Consider the following 20,003-nt stretch of genomic DNA (forward strand, 5'->3'; position numbering starts at 1 on the left):
CACATAATATAGAACAAGCAGACTGACGCAGTTTCTCATCACAATATGATTGACGTGGGAAAAACTGGTTGTGGACAAAGCAAACTATGAAAATGCCCATAGTCTAATTTTCTTCTTAATATAATATGTTTATAGTTATCCAGGTACTCGAACCTATACAAATATTCATCCAAACGTAGAATACCTAGCCCTACAACGCTTTTAATGATTTGACAAATATATCTGTAGCCGTTACGTTGTAATAGGCCTAATTACTTCCCAATACAATGTAAATAGTATGTTTTGATGTGCAATGCCATAATTTCAGAAACTTCTGATATAATCCGGCAAACGATAGGTTGACTAACCTGATATAATTAGCACAAATCAACCTTAAAATAAATGGTGGTAGTGCAACACGTTCATTTCTTGTAACTCAATATAGTTCTTTACTATTGCATAGGCCTACAGTGTTGATAACTTGTTTCCAATTAATTAAGCGAAATACTGATAATGGTGATGATAATAATATCAATAACAACAATAATAATAATAATAACAACAATAACAATAACAATAACAATAATAATAATAATAATAATAATAATAATAATAATAATAATAATAATAATAATAATAATAATCTGAAATTAAGAGGTGGTATAAAATCTCAAAACGATATCTTCATTAATGGTGAGATAGTGGGTCCTCTAGAGGTTATGTTCACTCTTTCAATCAAAGGAACAAGAATATTCATAACTCTCACTTTACTAAAACGAAACCTTCTTTAAATTGTTGGTCACATTACATTTCGACAGGATTTTCCATCTCTACTGTGTACACGGAAAGCATTCTGTGAATGAAATGCAACATATTCAGCATAATCATTATCCTCCATCTTGCTGCAACATAAGTGAATCACTTAAGTGTGTGGGGGAGGTCCACTTATAGCAATAAGTGGGACACTTAAGCAGGTAATATGAAATGAAACCTGGCTTATAAGGGGCACTTATGTATAAGTGTTGTCTATGAATTCGGCCCTACATAACCTCTACTTTTGAAACTCCATATACCTTTCAAACAGACTGTTAGCATAGGGAGGTGTCAGTTATTTCTATTATCTTTGAAAACGAAGACCCTCAATTCTTTATTAGGCGTGACAGTGCTACTCACATTTTGCGCATTGTAATAAGTCAGCGTTTGTCTTATGCTTGTGCTTAATGTAAAATTATTATATTGTGACTTTTGTTAATGAATTTTTACAAGTTATAATGGCATCCACTGATCAGATAATTTCGTCATTGGGTGAAACTATGGAGGAAGTGGACTTGAACTCTGAAAGCGACGGTAATGAAACAGATGAGGTTTACGAAATTGATCATAACTCTGAAACAAAGTGTCTGTAAGTTATGAGGAAGAAGAGGCACTTTCTTTGATTAAAGGCCGTATTGCATTTGGTTTAGGAAAGGATGGAATTACCAACTGGGGCCTCCATGCTCCCGCTACAACAGTCGAACTCGGAAACAAACTTTGCAAACAGTGCTCCAGGAATGATGCTGAATTATACGTTTGTATTACTGTATTTAGTTCATACTTCTCCTATTTCAAACTTGTTTGAATTTAAGCATTGCCTGCCTACCCCTTAGACCTGTTTTTTGATATGGGGTCAGGAACGAGGTGAGATCATGTTTTACAGCTGGATGCCAACCTCAGTTGAGGAGCAAAGGAAGATGAAACGAACGGTGAGTGAGGAAGTGGAAGGATATCAGTGTGGCCTATGAATAGGAACTGCCAGGAACTGTAAACGGGAAACCATACAAAACCATTCTCAGGACAGCCGACGGGGGGATTTGAACACGTGTGGCCACTCCACTCGCTTGTGTTCCTAAAAACCAAACATTTAAAATTGACATATTAAAAATATCTCCATCTTTAAACATAAAGGTGAGTGCCGTGCTCACTACCAAGTAATGGCGAATAACACCGACACAGATATGTCTTATGGCAACAATGGGACAGGAAAAGGCAGTCCCAGCATTTTCCTGGTGTGAAAATGGGAAACTATGGAAAACCATCTTCAGGGCTGCCGCCAGTATCTCCTAGATGCAAGCTCACATTGCGCGCCCTTTGAAACTTTTTTTTAAAGACCAATTCAAGGATAGAAACTTTGCTCATTTCCCGTGTTTTAAGAGTATGTCTATAGAACTTCAGACAAAGACCACGAGTTTTCTGTTGACAAACATGCTCAAGCAATGGAACTCCTTGAGAATTTAACAAGCGATTTGTTGAATTTCATGATTATGCAAATTCCAGAAAATTTACAAATGGAGGTGTTAGGGTTAAAGAGCTGCATTGAAAGACTCGTTCATGAATAACAGCATGACTGTGTTTTACGCCGGTCTTGCAGAGTCTATAAGAATGTTTGTGGCTGGCATGATCACCGTCTTCAGAAGCACCTACATAAGCGTTATAATGTTTCTAGTGAAAAAATTCCACCTATACAATAAGAAAGTTATTTTATTAATTCCAAAATAACATATACTTAATAAAATAGGGCATGTTTCATCCACTTTGGGACATCATCAGCCATTAGTAAAAGACAAAATACAAGTACATGTTATTTTGAAATGAATAAAATAACTTTTGTGTTGTAAAGGTGCAACTTTTTCACTAAAAGCATTATAACGCTATACAGGTTTAACAGTGAAATTTGTTTTTGCAACAAGCAGCTACATATGCAAGAAAACGTTTTCCACAAGCAATCGAAACTTACAGATAAACATTTACATCAATTCTTAAGAATGTGCGCAACTAACACCCAAGTTGCTACTATTTAGCTGGAATCCAAGATGTAGGCCCAACCATCGCACCAACTTCCCTTCCCACATTGAATTGTTCTTACTTTCTTTTAAACTGTAAGTGTGTTGATCTCTTTTGTTTACCAACTGTAGCAGAGTCTATGTGCGTTTTCCTTAAATAAAATTATACATAACTGTAAATGTAAATCTCGTTTGCTTACCTATAAACACCTATGTATGTTGTTTTTGTGTCTATTTTCTTCTCTTAAGTAAAACTGTATTACAAAAACCCTTAACATTTTTCTTCTCTTAACTATTATACCTGAACATCTCAAGTTTTTTCTAGCTGTATGCCTAATGACATAACAAAATCATTGAATTTTAATTAAAGTTTCATTCAACCACCTTCAAATATTAAAATGGAGATCAGTGCGGCCGACGAGGTGCCTCTCCCTGGACAAGTCGATCTCCTTTTATAATGACAACACTACTCTCCCGTCCCACTGCAGTATGCAGGCTGTTATCATGTTAAAGGATTTCACCAGAACCCTATGAAAGCCTGCCGTCCAACTACGACCGATACTGTTAATACACAGTTCAGATCCCAAAGTCGGACCAACTTTAAGGTCAGATTTCTTGTCAATTTGCAGGAAAGTAGTGGACATACTCTACAGTGTATAACATAACTATTCCTTAGTACAGTGCTGACATCTACTAATCATTTTTTTAATTTTAGAAAGGTCATCTCTGGATATACATAATCTATGTAATTCTATTGTTTATATTTTGCTAGCCCTGGTATACACACCCACAATATTTACGAGCGGCTACATACATGTGACGGTAATGATTCTGATGTCGATCTTTTGTCTAACAGGAAGCTACGCATCATTGATGTCCGACAGGACAAAGAAACAAGGGACTGTGCCGTAAGTCGAGACAAAAGGTCTATCTCTGCGGAACTGAGCAACAAACCCAAGACTCCACCTCAAGTGCTACCAGAAGTATCACACCATCAAAAAATACGTGTTGTTTAAATTGGACTTGCAAGAATACGAGTGGGAATAAAACTGGGCTCCAAAGGGTTAAGCAAAATCCAGAAACGTAAATGAAAGACTCTTCAAGGACCAATGGGAGGTAGAAAGAAGAGGCACATAATGGAAGAGCCTCCAAGGATGGCTGCTAATAGCGCTGACCGTGGATGAAGTACACACACACAAATCAAATTACCTGCTGATGGACACTTGAAAAGCACTGATTACACACGACTCAAGTTCATTTCTCCTGTGAATTCATTAAGACCTTGAAAGTTTCAGATTTCCCCAAGGTAATATAAAACAGTTTTTTGAAATTGAACCGCATCAATTTAGTTTTCTCTGCTGCTGACCAAACTGTTTTAAACTAGAAAGAGCAGAATGCTCTCAATTCTTAAAATAGTTTTATACAACATAAGGATGAGAATGATTATGAGGTAAAGAATATAAAACATTAAAAGATGGGGTCCATCTGCACGAAGAGAGAATTTTCAGGAATGGTTCCATTTCAACGACAAAAACAAGACCACAATCTCCTTTCAGGCACCTCTTGTACATGTTAAAGAGTCCACCTATAAAAGTTTCAAAAAGCTATGATAAACTATATAATTTCATTCAGCCTGACAAGTTGGCACACCCCTTACATTCACATATAAAAGTGGAAACATACTTACACAACTCGAAACTGAAAACAATGTCTTTTTTTCCTGGAAGCAACTTCACAACTAGTTATTTCAATGAAGCTATGTTCTCCGATCTTGACACGAGTAGTGCACAATGTCTCCGTTGGGGTAGCGGGCGAATGCACTGCAACAGAACAATAAACCAGGTTACACTTCAAATGACAACCATTTTAAACGTATCTAAAGGCAGATTTCATGTTGATTGTTGTTAAGATCCTTTGATTTATTTATTTACTGTGAAATGATGATGAATCCAAGGGAATCGAAACCAATTTTCACTTAATGTTTTATATATTATATATTGTGCTGAATGGTGGAACATCCCTCAATCAATTCCTATTATATAAATAATCAATAGCTGTGTTATATTCAGAGTCATCTGCATGAATCTATCTTTCTATTCGGTCAACGCTTGTCGATGTTAGCTGATTTGATTGATTATTAGGATCACTCGGTGGAACTCTGAGTCTCCTTCACACTTAGCTACTAAGTTGCTGGGGTGCATTTGTCAGCAGCTAATGTGAATATTTAAACCTCTCTCCCTATGCTCACATTCATTTATGTTTAGTTTGATAAATATGTGGGCACTTCAATAAAGTCAAATTGCTTGACAGAAGTCACTCCTAGCGAGCCTTATTGAATTTGGTGGTGTTTGCAGACGTTCAGTGGCTTAATATTTGACCACAATTTCTGTTCTGCGTGTCGTTTCCTGCACTGTGGTGCCATCTGGAATGAAAGTGGCTTAAAATCTTTTAGACACAGAGTTCTTGCGTACCTACCAGTATCACGTGTTGTGTATATTCTCAGTTTGTTGCTATTTATCAAGTGTTTCAGGAGTGATTACTATATTATAATCACAATTTTCGTATAAGTATAATGATTGTTAACCACCGTCAATAATCCAGCCTATTGTCAGTAGAAATGAACACTGGCTAAATATTAGGCCACCAAGTCCTGAAGTTCATTTGAAAGCGTTTTATAAAAGAACAAGACAGTAAAACCTCGCTAATAAAAGTCATTGGGACTCTCAAAAAAACTGGATTTTGAATTACGTGATTTTGAATTAACCGCCAATTAGTAATTCAGAAGTGCCAACCCTTGCCGCATTACAAAACATTCCAAGGCCCGTTACTGCATGCAGTTAACCTTGATTCGCAGTTTAAACCTTTCAAATGCCATGAAGAAAACTATTTCCAAAATGTATCCAAGAAGGTGCAATGTACTTGGATAACTCACTGACAAACATAACCTCATGCAACGAAAGAAAAAGTAAAGGTAAATTTAGACGCAAAGAAACATTTTATTTCCTTTTTAGATGTAAATAAGGATGTAAGTTCCAAGAGCTGAGCAGATTTAAAATTTTAGCATATAGTGACTAATTTAATAGATTTTATTCATTTATGATTTGAAAATTTCTATTTTAAAGTTTGTAATAAATGACATAGTAATTAAGTAAAAGTTGAAACACAAAGAAATATTTTAACAGTTTCAAGGTTTATATATAATTGTTCTGTTGATAACTATATTTGTACAAATGTATCACATCCAAAGGTTAATTGATGTTTTGGCACCGCTGAAGAAGAGAGCAGTTAGCTCTCGAAACATGTACGGTAATTAAGTGTAATAAAATATGTAAAGTATTGACAAGGCGGAAAAGAGTTCTATAGAAATTTGGAAGTTGTATTTTACGACTTTATGACATCCCTAATTATAGGGTTGCTGCTAAGACTAACATACCGAGCTCGATAGCTGCAGTCGCTTAAGTGCGGCCTGTATACAGTAATCGGGAGATAGTGGGTTCGAGTCCCACTGTCGGCAGCCTTGAAGATGGTTTTCCGTGGTTTCCCATTTTCACACCAGGCAAATGCCGGGGCTGTACCATAATTAAGGCCACGGCCGCTTCCTTCCAACTCCTAGGCCTTTCCTATCCCATCGTCGCCATAAGACCTATCTGTGTCAGTGCAACGTAAATCAAATAGCAAAAAAAGACTAATATACATAATCACTAATTAGAGGAAAAGTGAGAACAAGTATGCATCACACAACATTACTGACAGTACAAATTGTTCCTCAAAGCTAATACTGAATCCCGGATGTGTAATATGGGGTGGGACGGAGAACTATAACTATGGGAAATATAATTTTAAAGTTTTTTTATTTAACGTGTCTGAAGGATTTCATTTTTGTTGTTAATATTTTGTATTGTGAGAAATGAAGAAATGAGAACTCTGGACTCTGCTGGAATATTTTTTATGTAATCGGAACATGTTTGTAATTTTTTAAAATAAGGAAACATCAAGATATCTTGAACAGGATGAACATTGCAAGATGCAAAAGAGTTTTGAAGTGACTGTTTTTGTATGTAAATTTTATGTAATTCTGTATGTCAAAATTATAATCTGATGTAAAATTTTGTAAGGTGCTTTATTTTGAAGCATCCTATACCGCACACGCGGTTACCGATGTTGAAACTGGTGATGTGATTCCCCTCGCGTCAGTAGGCCAGGAAATGACCATATATGGTCATGCAACTGTATTGGCAAACGGGAATCTAGTGCAAGTTTGATCTTATTGGTTAATTGTGATCGGGCCATTTCTGGTCTTCTGCCAGCTTCGGAAAAATTATCCGTGTGATCGGCGTCATTTACATCCGACCACCCGAGCGAGCGCGTGCGCTCGAGTGTTTCCCTCAGGAAGTTCAGTTTTTATTGGTAATTGTTGTTTCAATGTCATTCTCTATGTTTTCTGATTTCATTTGATTTAATTTTATTCCTTTTGCGTTTCGGTATTTCCTTGCTTAATGTAATTTTTAAAGTTTTAAATTTAACGTGTCTGAGTTTGGCCTAGATTCCCATTGCTGTAATTTCAGTTCTATCACTTCCTTTCGTTTTAAACTATACATTGTAATGTAGAATCATCTTTCCATGTTAAATCAAATTTTCTCTAAGTCACTTTAGGTATGTCTTGATTCTGTGTCGTGGAAATGTATTTTGTTAAAGTCTTTTAAACACCTTTCATTTGTGAATAAGGGTCAGTTTCTATGTCATGACCTTGTTTCTTGTAATATTGGTTTTGATTATGTTAATATGATGAGTTTCGAGGTGATGATCTTGATCCTTTTCTCCCCCATAACGCCATACCTTCCCATTGACCTCATAGGGTTCCTGCACCTTCCACAATCCTTTTTAGTTGTCATTTTTAGGCCTGTAAGTGTTCCCTTGTATATGATTTAATTTTGCGTATTGAAAGTTATCCGTCATGTTTCCATGCTCTGATGTGTATTTACCGCCACTGCGTAATTTACTTTCTTTATTCACATATTATGTCAATATGTATTATTTTTATTATTATTATTATTTTCACATTATTATTATTTTATTTATTATTATTATGTGTAGGCGTAATTATCCCGATTGCGGTTACAGGATGTTTCTTGATAGTTTCTTTTCAAGGCCTAACAAAGTTCGAAAACGGGACAAGAATTTCGGGATTGTTCTCTATGACCGCTATATTCTGCAGCTGATATTATTCTTTATAGTAAGGTATACAAAAGCTCCTATTTCTAGCAATTGAGTAACAAATCAACTTCTTACTGATTAATGAACTAGGCCAACTTTGGCACTGGAATGACACTGCAAGTCATGTTGGATGATGTACGATGTAGTCTTCTGCAATACTAATATGTGTTGTGTTACAATTCTTATGATAAACGAGTTATCTTACACTGACCATATTCAGCAACTGACTTGTGCCTATTACCAACATTATGGTTAGAAAGAAAGTTTTGTGTATCACTGGGAATGTCAGAAGGTCTGAGGCCAGTGTGGTGTTCATGTCTGGGGTCGGCTAAATGAAGATTACAGGTTGTATTTGAGCGCACTGTGAACTTTGTTTTACCGGGCGAGTTGACCGTGCGGTTAGGGACGCACAGCTGTGAGCTTGCATCCAGGAGATAGTGGGTTCGAGCTCCACTGTCGGCAGCCTTGAAAAATGATTTTCCGTGGTTTCTCATTTTCATACCAGGCAAATGCTGGGGCTGTACCTTAATTAAGGCCACGGCCAGGCCTTTCCAATTCCAAGGTCGCATCTCTGGATTCTTAAGCCTCCACGTGCAACAATCACCTTCCTTCAAGTTCCAAAAAACAGAAGAGCCTTTCTAGCATCCATGTGTTTTTACATCTACGAATATCTTGAAAAATGACGTAACTTCATCGCAGTTCTTCGAAATTACAACAGCACATTTAAGTAGCAAGCATATATTGAATTCCTTGACCTACAACTGAAAGATTTCCATCCCTAACAACTTTTTAATGCTGTACAGCACACTGGACTTTAATCTTAAATAAACGATGTGACTTTGGCTCGGTTGTTCTTTAATTGGATAACAGCATCTTAAAGGAGCCAGCATATACTAATCTCCTTATCCAGCAACTCAAGGATTCCTATCTTTAACATCTTTTTAACGCGCACTGGACTTTTTATGAATCTCTGTCATGGAGTTATTTTTTAACATAGTGCTGCACGTCTCTTATAATTCTTTTCTCAATATCTCACATGGTATGTACATTTACGAGATCTTATGCGTCTTTATATTGTTTGATTTCTTCGGTATTTATGTTTTACTTTTGCTTTAGGCTGATGATGACCTAATATTAGGTTGAAACTAGTCACTTATCATTTATGTAATTTAAACTCCGTATATTTTGTATTGAAAAGGTGGACCTTAATAATACATTAGTTTAACTCTATTGGAATCACAGTTCAATACGGACCTATTATAATGACACTTATTTAATTTAAGACCTATCTGTGTCGGTGCGACGTAAAGCCAATTAAAAAAAAAACTTTGTTTTGTTGGTGGATTAACTTCGCACCCACACAAGAACTAGAAAGGGTTAGAAGAAAACCATCTTCAGGCTGCAACCATCATCTCCTGAATCTTGTTTTGATATTTTTCCCCACACCTCCAATGAAGGAATAGTGAACATTCACATACATGATGATGTTATATAGTACACTGCATTCTACAGTAATGTCTTTTTTTCTGCATAAACTTTGTTTACACGTTCTTGTCTTTCTTCTTTTGCTAAAATTAAGACGAGGTGGAGCTCCAGCGTATCCTGTCCTTGTTAGTCTGCTTCCTTTGTCTTCTAAGCAGATTGTAATGCAAGCACCCCAGTGCACGGGAGTTGGAGGGTACTTACTCCTTTTTCCCCACCAACTTTATTGTTAGCATACTACTTTTTCTTCTTTTCTACATTCCCTCTTTCAACTTAAAAGAAGAGATAGACTGTCAAAATACCAACACCTAACATTATATCCAGTGTTCCATATTGACGCTAATACAACCTGTGACAATAAAGTTTGGTGAATGAAGTAAGAACGGTTCATCCCGCAACACTGGCGACGTGCAACGCTGCACCTGCGTAGCAGCAGGTTTTGAACACCTGCTCCCAACATTGTTCAGTTGAGCATCGTGTGTGTGCCATGTAAGACCTGTTTGACACAGTGCGTGTTTAGTGCGTTGGTTCTGAACTGCGAACAGGAACATGAGCGAACAAAAGACTAATATAGGTACAGTTTTGTTTCAAGCTTGGCAAGACACCGAAACGCATGCGATGCTGATACGTGTTTATGAAGATAGGGCTCTGTCCTTGACGTGTGTGTACAAGTGGTTCGCCCGTTTTCGAGGAGGCTGGGAAAGTGTTTCTGACAACCCCCGTAGCGGAAGACCGGCAACCGCTGTCAGTGACGAAAACATTGAGAAGGTGAGGATTTTTATCACGAACGATCGGCGATTAACTGTGCGCATGATAACAGATGAACTGCAGATTAACTGCGAATCTGTGCGACAAACTGTTACCCAGAAGTTAGGGAAGAGGAAAACACGTTTAGAGGCTTCACAGGATTTTGTCGAAATGGCAGATGCGACACCAAATTTCTTGAACTGTATTGTCAACGAGGATGAAACCTGGTTTCTTGGGTACGACCCTGAAACGAAACAGTAAAGCACGGAATGGCATTCTCTGGGATCCCCTCTCGTCGGAAAAAGATCAGAGCCGAAAAGTCACGCATCAACAATACAATGCTCATCAACTTTTTTGATAGTCAAGGCATTATCCACAACGAATTTCTACCCGAGAGAACAACGTTGAATGCTGCACGGTACATTGAAATTTTGACCCGATTCATGAAACGTCTACGCAGGGTACGACTCTGGTACGCACACCAACGCTCATGGTATTTTTGTCCATGACAACGCTCACCCACACACAGCCAATATTGTCAAACAGTTCACGGCAAAAAAGGGGGCGGTGCAACTTGAACACCCCCCCCATACTCGCCAGATCTCAATCCTCCAGACTACTTCTTATTCCTACGACTCAAACTTGCTTTGAAAGAAAAGACATTTGACTATATTCCTGACATCCACCGAAACGTGACGAGGCTTTTGAACACCATACCAAAGGAAGCCTTCTTGCATCACCAATCTCAGCAGTGCATAGGTATGGGAGGGGACTATTTCGAAGGACAGTAAGGACACAGAGATGAGAGGTTCCACCTATTCAATACTAATTACGTGTTGATGTTACTAATAACTTTTATTCAACTTGGGACCGGTTTGACACATAAAATGTCATCAGCCCTAAAATGATAATAATATAAAATAATAATCCCAAAGCACACAAGTATGCTACCTACAACAGTATGGTAGACAGGGGATTCAGTATACCACTTAATACAGTAAATCTAAATAAAGAATTGAATACAATCCACTTCATAGCCAAATATAACGGTTACGACAATACATTCATAGAGCGCATTATAAACAAACAAAAATATCGCCTAAATTCAACTAACTAGGAGAAAACTAAACCTGATTATTATTCAACCTTCACATTCAATGAAGATATTTACGTTGTTACAAATATTCTGAAGAAACACAACACCAAAATCGCATATCAAACTAACAATAGAAATATGGATATCATATATAATACCAGCTCAATTAACAAGACTAACATTTACCAACAATCAGGAGTCTACAGATTCCAATGTCAAAACTGTAAATCCTCGTACATTGGTCAAACAAGGAGGAACTTCAAAATCAGAACATGGAACATGTTAATGCTACAAAATGTAATAGATACTCGGCAGTTGGCCAGCACATTCAAGATTCAAAGCATAGCTTCAGTAACATACAAGATGTAGAAGTGCTCATGAATATGGACAAAGGCCCTATTCTTGACGTCACAGAAAATTGTTTCATTCATTTAGACCAGTTCTTCAACTCCAATCTGAATCTGAATGAAATCTCAATAAAAACTAACATTCTGTTTGATTTTTTTATTAAAGTATTTTAATCTTCCGAATAGGAGGCCAATATTTAGGGCGATACACAGTACCCTATCACGTTACAAACCCCCACCACACTGTTCACAAGACCCACCTTAAACCTACTACTTCCCTAACAAGATCTTTTTCTCCCCCCCCCAATCCACCTTCTCCCCTCCAGACCTACCACATATAACATTTGATATCTCCTTCTCACAAGACTAACGTCTTTTACCACTGACTGATTTCATATTCATCAGCGTTAAAAAATATAATAAAAAAATACAGGTATGAATTACATACCAAGCGATTCAAATAAGTTCTCAACGCTCTGATTGACGCATAGCATGTGTGTTTTAAATGACTCTTTACTTTGGAAGCCTGTTGGAGCCTTCTATTAAACGAATGCACAAAGACTACCTTTTGAAGAACCTTCTTTTATTCTTTGAATAGTGAGAGACTATATGCATACTTCAGTGTGTCACTGCGCCAGATTTAATTATGCTGTTGCTCTTCTGTTATGGCAATTTATCTTAACACATGGTGTGAATGGAAGGTTGAAGATTTTTAATGATCATATTTCAATATTGTACCGGTTACGACCTGTACATAAGTATTGTTTTGAGCATAAGTTACGTTTATTTACCACGCGTAATGTTCCGAGCGCGCCTGGTTTGTTTACCAGCAGCGAGGACCAGCTAGCGAGTGTGTGACGACTGTGAGCTGTGACGTGGCCACAGGGGCTAGCTAGATCGCCCGCTCGTCTCAACACGTGTTACCAGCCTTGACTGGTATTTTCTGGATTCCACGTCACTTGTTCTAGTGAGTTCGATGGAGAAAATTTTGAAATTTCTATAATAATTGTGCTAGCGAGTCGAGCGGTATGTCATCTTGTTTGGGATCATCTAAACGTCCCAATGCTCGAGTTTCAAGCAAATCCATCGAGGGATTCGGGAGATATTCAATCAAACCGTATTATGACGTAGACGTCCCAAATCGAATAAGAGGAGGACCTACTATAGCCTATTCACACAGTCTCAGCTGAGTAGTCAGCGGGGACACTCTTGCTGCTACTATCATCGTGGAACTCTGTCATTATACAAGTGTGGGAGGACGATTGTTCCAAGTTTTATAAAGTGGACTCATAAGACTTCGAGTGTTGTAGACATTTTTCTAAGTCTTCGTAATTGAACTTAGAATATTTACAAGTGTTCACTGAATGGACTTGTATTATTTACGAGTATTCGAGATTTTCTAAGTGTTCGTAAAATGGACTTGTGTTATTTACGTGGAATATTTGCAACTGTTGAGGAACTCATTCTTCTAATAGACAGTGATTGATTAACATTGCTAGTGATGAACTTTAACTTTCCAACGGCTTTGAACAAAGTTAGGATTTCATTTGCATTTACTCAAAGACTTGTACATTTGCCAGTGTTGGTTTAAAAGACTTATAAATTTCGTCAACAAATTTATTTATGTGAATGGACTTGTGTTTTCGTCAGTGGTCACTCAAAGACTTTATGAATTTCACCAGTGATTAACTTTAAATATATTCAGACTTCCAAGTGAATGGACTTGTGTTTTTTTTTTTCGTTCGAGTTTAGGCAAAGACTTGCACCTTCGCCAGTATTGAACTTTGAGTTGAACTATAATTTCACAAGAAGGGACTTGTATTTTTCATTGCCAAACGTTATTCAGAGACGAAGATTTTCCTAGTGATGAACTCTAAAATTATTAATACCACTCATATCATTTTAGGAGTGTTGGAAGTCTTGATGTACAATTATCAAGATCTCTGCTTATAAGTTGATCATCCAAGGTTTTCGTGGACTCTGTGCTACTAGTGACCTTGGGAACATCAATCCTCTCAGTCTCATTGGGCTGAGGTTGTACATGGCTATCTACAACATCGCCTGGATCACCGGGGTTCAACCCGGGCCTCAGAGTTCGAGACATCTCTACTTGCCGTCAATCCAGACAGTCCAGCTGCCTCTGTCTGGAGTATCTGGAGTCCCTGGAATCCCTGGAGTCTTCTGGAACGTGCTTCAACCAGCTTGGCTCGGTGAGCTGGAGAACCCGAGCCATACTATTGGAATACGAGGAAGACAGTCCATTTCTACTTAGAGGTGATGTGCAAATTCATGACTTATTTGAATAAACTCTTATACAATCAGAGTCAAAGTTTTTCTGTAGATAGGACCCTACCTCCTGTACCGAGCCCTAGCTACAATTAATCCAGTTTTTCGCCCTGAGAACTCTATTTCATGCTACTTTAAAATTTAATCTGAGAGTCGGGCTCTTTTACTGGTACAATATGTATCCACAATAGTTTTGATTATGTCGTTGCTTATATATTTGTGATTAATTTCATGGCTGATGATGACGTTTTGTGTGTCGAAACTGGTCCCAAGTTGAATAAAAGTTATTAGTAACATCAACACGTAATCAGTATTGAATAGGTGGAACCTAATAGATATCTCATCTCTGTGATCTCAGTTCAATACGGAAACATCAATGAAGCTCATATCTTTGATGGACAGTAAGGTCACTGTTGATGCATTGTTCATCTATGTTGATAGCACAGGACTATTCACCGAACTTTATTTTCACAGCTTGTATAAACAACCTCAGGAGACATTTTCTTGCAGCATTGTTTTTTTTTACAACCAGCATTAGACTGACATTCCTCAACAAGAGACAAATAAAGTTTATACAAGAACATGAAACACACTTTTTAATGCATAAATATCCAAAACTTTCTTTTTATTGTGCTTTCTCGTCCAAAATATTTTATTCCTACATTTTAAGATGTTTTTCCCACAGTTACAAGCTGAAGTTGACTTTTTTCTTCTTTCAATTTGCTTTACGTCGCACCGACACAGATAGGTCTTATGGCGACGATGGGATAGGAAAGGCTTAGGAATGGGAAGGAAGCGGCCGTGGCCTTAATTAAGGTACAGCCCCTACATTTGCCTGGTGTGAAAATGGGAACCACGGAAAACCATCTTCCGGGCTGCCGACAGTGGGATTCGAACCCACTATCTCCTGGATGCAAGCTCACAGCTGCGCGCCCCTACCACACAGCCAACTCGCCCGGTGATACCCAAGGACAGATTTACTGAAAGAAGAATAAATAGTACAGATATCATCATGTTTAGTATATCTCTTCGTCCAACAGATGTCTCTACGCAAATGTTCTTGGTAATATCTAGTTACTTTTACTAGCAGAAGTTTTCTATAATGAAATGATGATGTTATCCGACCATCGGCGCTCTCCAAGTTGTCCTGTTCCACACTGCCTCCTTTAGTTGTTCCAGGGTGAGGGTTGTGACTGTTTTAATGGTATCTAACCAATGAGTCCTCTGGCGACCTTTTCTTGTACTGCTGATCATTCCTAGCATCTGATCGCATAACGTGGCCAAAGTAAGCTAGTCTCAGCTTCATAATCTTACCAAGCAATGACATACGGGGCTTGATGCTCTCTGAAACTGCCTTATTGGTGATTTTTGCAGTCCATGGTATTCGTAAGATTCTTCGCCAACATCAGAGCTCAAAAGCATTGATTTTCCTCTTGTCTGCCTGTTTCAGCGTCCAGCTCTCACGTCGATACATGAACAGTGGGAATATAATAGCATTGACTAACCTGTACTTGGTCGCCAAACTGACATCTCTGCTCTTCCAGATTGGGGGACAGTCATCATAGCGATATGTTCGAGTGAAAACCGTCTTGACATCAGGACAGCAATCTTCACTTTGGCTGATTTTTGCTCCTACGAAGATGAAATCCCGCACGTTCTCTATCTCTTCCCCATTTAGCTTTAGATAAACTGTACCACGCTCATCCGTAGTCATAACTTTGATCCTTTTAATAATGAGATAGAGGCCCATTTCTTCACTTTCATTATTGAGGTGGGAAATTAAAAGCTTTAGATCTTCTGTTTCTGCCAGCAAGGTTGTCATCATCAGCATATCTCAAATTGTTTATAGTTCTTCCTCCAATCTTCACACCAATGTCCAGTTCCTCTAAATTTAACTTCAGCAAGCTAATACTGACCCAGGGTGTGAAGTGTGTTAACACAGATAGGAAGGTAACAAACTACAGCTCCCTGCAAAATTTTTAATTAAAGAAGTTCAGATGTTTTACGTTTATTGGGAGACGTCACGGCACCGGTTAAAGGATATAATTACATTTAAAAAAGCAATGAAATATTGGTATTTATTATTCAGCAGGCTTATATTACATGCATACCGGTACCTAAGATATTTATTATTTAGTACAAATGTAAATATTGATGGTAAATACTCCATAATTTCAGATTAGGTGTTCACTAACTGTTGGTGGGACTCTTGATCTTAACATTATAGCTGCACTGAAAGATCAATTTGAGCCTGATGAAAATCTCTTTGATTCGAGTTCTATTTTATTTGATGATTCATTTCCTGTATTTGAAGATATATCTACAGTAGAGGCATCATGACCGAAATAGTGTGTACTCCTGCACAACCAAGCAAAATAAAACTACAATGAATGACTAAATATATTATAACCAGTTCATTATCACTAATGTTTACGGAAGTAATATACGACCTTGTACGAAACAATACGGAATGGCGTCTCACATCGGTATTTGACGGAATCATTTCTAACATAGAGCACTAGCTGCAGTTACCAGTCGTTGTGAGGATAACTGCTGTTTTGGAAACTCATTTTAAATGTATCACCATGTTCAAGTATGCAACTACAGATAACTGTCATTCCAGAAACCTGCTATTAATGTGACAGCACACACCATTTAATTTTGTATTGAACAAGTGGCCCATTATAAAATAGTTAAGTCAATGAACTATAGCTCTCTCAGTAAGTTCTACAGCAAAAAGGCAAACAAGTGTGTTGTGGCATATTTGAGAGGACTATGCCCCAGCGGGCTGGAAGCTTCATGAAACCGCATTTCAATTATCTGCCCATCAAACCTCATGGCTTACCTTTGATTTGCAAGTAACTAATCTCATGTTTTAATGCGTATTGAATTCTGTTAATTACAATAACAAAGCTTTATTATAACCCACCTGTTCAATACATTACAATGTTGTTATATTTAAAATATCTTAATGTGGGACATCTTTCACTCCCCTACAGAGCATCATCAGCCAAATCTGAAATCTCAAAGAATGGCTATGTTCGTAAATAATGAGTTAAGAACTGATAAACCATTTCTTTACAATCTTAAACTTACTCTACTAGAATATCTTAAAATACAGAATCTTTGGTGACATGCCTTAATAACAAGGGCTTAATAGGAAAAATACATTCAAATTATTGTAGAATGAGTTGTTCTAAAATATTTAAAAAACAAGTAGCATGTCTAAATCTTAGAATGACGTGAAAATCAATCTTAAGAACTAAACTTAGAGATTTCTTTGCAAATGAGATTGGGTTAAAAAGTTTTATTATCCCTTCAGGATAAAAGTCTATAAAAATGTTGATTTGATAATTGAACTTGTGGAGGGATGAATGTTGGTCTTCAATGGAATTTAAATACATGTTGTCATTTGATCTCAGCGAATGCTGTTGTATAAGTATGCTCTAGTTGATGTCAGTGACCACGAGTTGAACAAATGGATTTAATAAGGCATAACTCAAAGGGACGTAAATCGACGAACGTGTAGTTAAAAGTTGTTAAGTAGATTATTTTTGTTGAATGCCTGTAACAAGAAAAGGAATCTTGTATCAGAAGTTATGTTGCTAGTTAAGTGTGCACCCCTCTAATTGCTGCTTGTCAGTTTGGTGTTATCTAAGGTTGTCTGGTGATTGCCTGTTGTTCTGCGTCTACTCCTTGTGTTATAAGAGTGAGGTGGTAGGAGTTGAGGGGAGGGAGTAGGGGTAAGTGGAGAAATGTTTTGTTTTTTTTTTTTGCTAGGGGCTTTACGTCGCACCGACACAGATAGGTCTTATGGCGACGAAGGATAGGAAAGGCTTAGGAGTTGGAAGGAAGCGGCCGTGGCCTTAATTAAGGTACAGCTCCAGCATTTGCCTGGTGTGAAAATGGGAAACCACGGAAAACCATTTTCAGGGCTGCCGATAGTGGGATTCAAACCTACTATCTCCCTGGAGAAATGTTAGTAGGTGTGGTTTTGGAAGGGGAATGTCTAGCAGGGGCACTGAGAGGGGTTGTGTTCTTTAATGTTCCGTGATTATTAGTTGTTTACCTTTGATTACCAAATCTCTTCTTACAAACTGGACACACATTGAACTCTGTCATAGAGATGCTCTGAGACTCGTAATGTATACGTAGTTCTTGTACCTGCAACACCAATAGTAACATGCATAAGTACTACAAATATTTAAATCATATTTCAGCTTTACATGTACAAAAGAACTGAAAAGTAAAGCAAGTTTTAAAAGTGTTCAAGTCAACTCCACCTTTACAATACTTACAAAAATTCTTTATTCCTCTTTTTTAATTTAGGAAAGGGGCATGTTTCATCTGTATATGTTCTAATATTTAAGTTAAAATAGAACTTCAAGATGCAGGAATAAAGAACTCTAAAGGTGGAGTTTACTAGACCGCTCCTAAAAACTTGCTCAAGGTTGACGATGCACATTAATTATGAACTTCATTTCTTGTGGTGAGAAAAGTAAAGGACGGTGTAATAGTTTTCTTTTTACGTTGCAGCGACACAAACATGGACAATTACATTTTCTAAACTGAAATAAACCCACTCATACATTTTCCCGTGATGCTGTAACAGATGGACAGTCATTACAATGATGTCAGTGTCATTGGATGTCGCAGTTAAATCAATATCTATCATGATGCTTGTTTAAAGGGTCCCAACATCTAGGTCACCGGCCCCTAACTATAATATGGCATTGTTTCCCACTGTACCAAGTTCCAGAGCGGTGAACACTGTTCTGCACACTCCTCATTCCTAACAGTGCCTTGTAGCAGAACACGCACGCAGCAGTAATGCTAACCATCGGAGATAGGTGCCAGCAGAAGAGAGAAAGCACATCACAACAAACAACAGTCAATCTAATGTTACTGTTGATGAATTTTATGGGCTTTTGATATTCCAGGCCTTTACATTTAATTTTCTTCTGACTCCATGGTATTAAGGCATCTCCTTTCATGAATCACTAATCTTACTCTTAAAGTGATTGTTCATTCACAATTTTTTTCTCATGTTGATAATTATCTTCACAACTGAGGAGCCTTTTTTTTTTCTTTCCAAAACTCGATAAATGCAAAAATTTTTGAAATTGAGTTATGCATGCTAATGTTATCAGTTTGACCTTGCTCACTATCTTGTGTAATAACCTTTTGCATAAGTCGATATTTGCCGTGTATACAAGTGGTTTATATCACTAGGTTTTTGCAAAAATCGATATATGCTCTCTGAAAGTTAAAGCAAAACTCGATAAATGCACTTAACTATTAATCACGTGGCATTCTCATGGATAATCAGAAGTGTTACTCTGTGGTACAATAGAATGTCGGACTCCGTTATTGAAAGGATGTATTCTTGGAGCTAAATGCCACATGTTCCCGCGATTTGCCCAACGCAAAAAATAAAGTATCGATTAGGTGGTTCTTTAATTATCCTTGTTGATTAGCCCTCATTGTCGTTGACAACATGAAACTCACTCCTTAAGCAAGTTACTGTGTGAGGAACTATTTCACTCTACAGCAGTATGAATAATGAAGCTGGCGTGCCGGTTCAGGAATGTGTCGGTAGAAGAAGGTCTAGATACAAGAAAAGAGTACCTGGAAAGCTGGCTAGAACTAAAAATGAACCTAATATTAAAAGCATTTATTGACTCAAAGACTTGCCCACGAGTACAGAAACGAAAAGGACAAAACAATGCACAGCTGCTGAACTCTGCTATGAAGATGTCACCAAATTCCATCATTATGAGACTTCTTTAAAGATTGTTTCTATCGAAGTATATGCACATTTTCACACCTCAGCGCAGAGTATGAGCTCTTTAAAAGTGCTAGGCAGAAAAGAAAAAAACTTTCTGTGAAGTACAGCATTAGGAAGAAAACTGGTGAAATACTTTCTTCTGTTCATTTCTGGCATGTCAAAGGACAGATTATCTTATCTGGCTAGTAGGCGGTGACAGAACAGGCAAGGAACACAAGGACATAGCGGTTGCCATTAAGAATCAC

The 20,003-nt window shown here is 37.6% G+C and overlaps 1 protein-coding gene across 1 annotated transcript in view; it reads right to left on the reverse strand.

The window, feature by feature from the left end:
• Positions 1 to 1,011: 1,011 nt before the first annotated feature.
• The window catches only part of Vps39 (vacuolar protein sorting 39), a 219,032-nt gene continuing 200,040 nt past the window's right edge, over positions 1,012 to 20,003 (reverse strand). Inside the window, exons 16-17 of the mRNA XM_067155478.2 lie at positions 18,040 to 18,134; positions 1,012 to 4,618 (exon numbers count right to left, since the gene is read on the reverse strand). Of these exons, the coding sequence (XP_067011579.1) occupies positions 4,555 to 4,618; positions 18,040 to 18,134 (159 nt within the window). The 3' untranslated portion in view covers positions 1,012 to 4,554. The remainder of the gene's footprint in view (positions 4,619 to 18,039; positions 18,135 to 20,003) is intronic.

The sequence above is a fragment of the Anabrus simplex genome, chromosome 11 (genome assembly GCF_040414725.1).
Source record: "Anabrus simplex isolate iqAnaSimp1 chromosome 11, ASM4041472v1, whole genome shotgun sequence".
Classification (NCBI taxonomy): domain Eukaryota; kingdom Metazoa; phylum Arthropoda; class Insecta; order Orthoptera; family Tettigoniidae; genus Anabrus; species Anabrus simplex.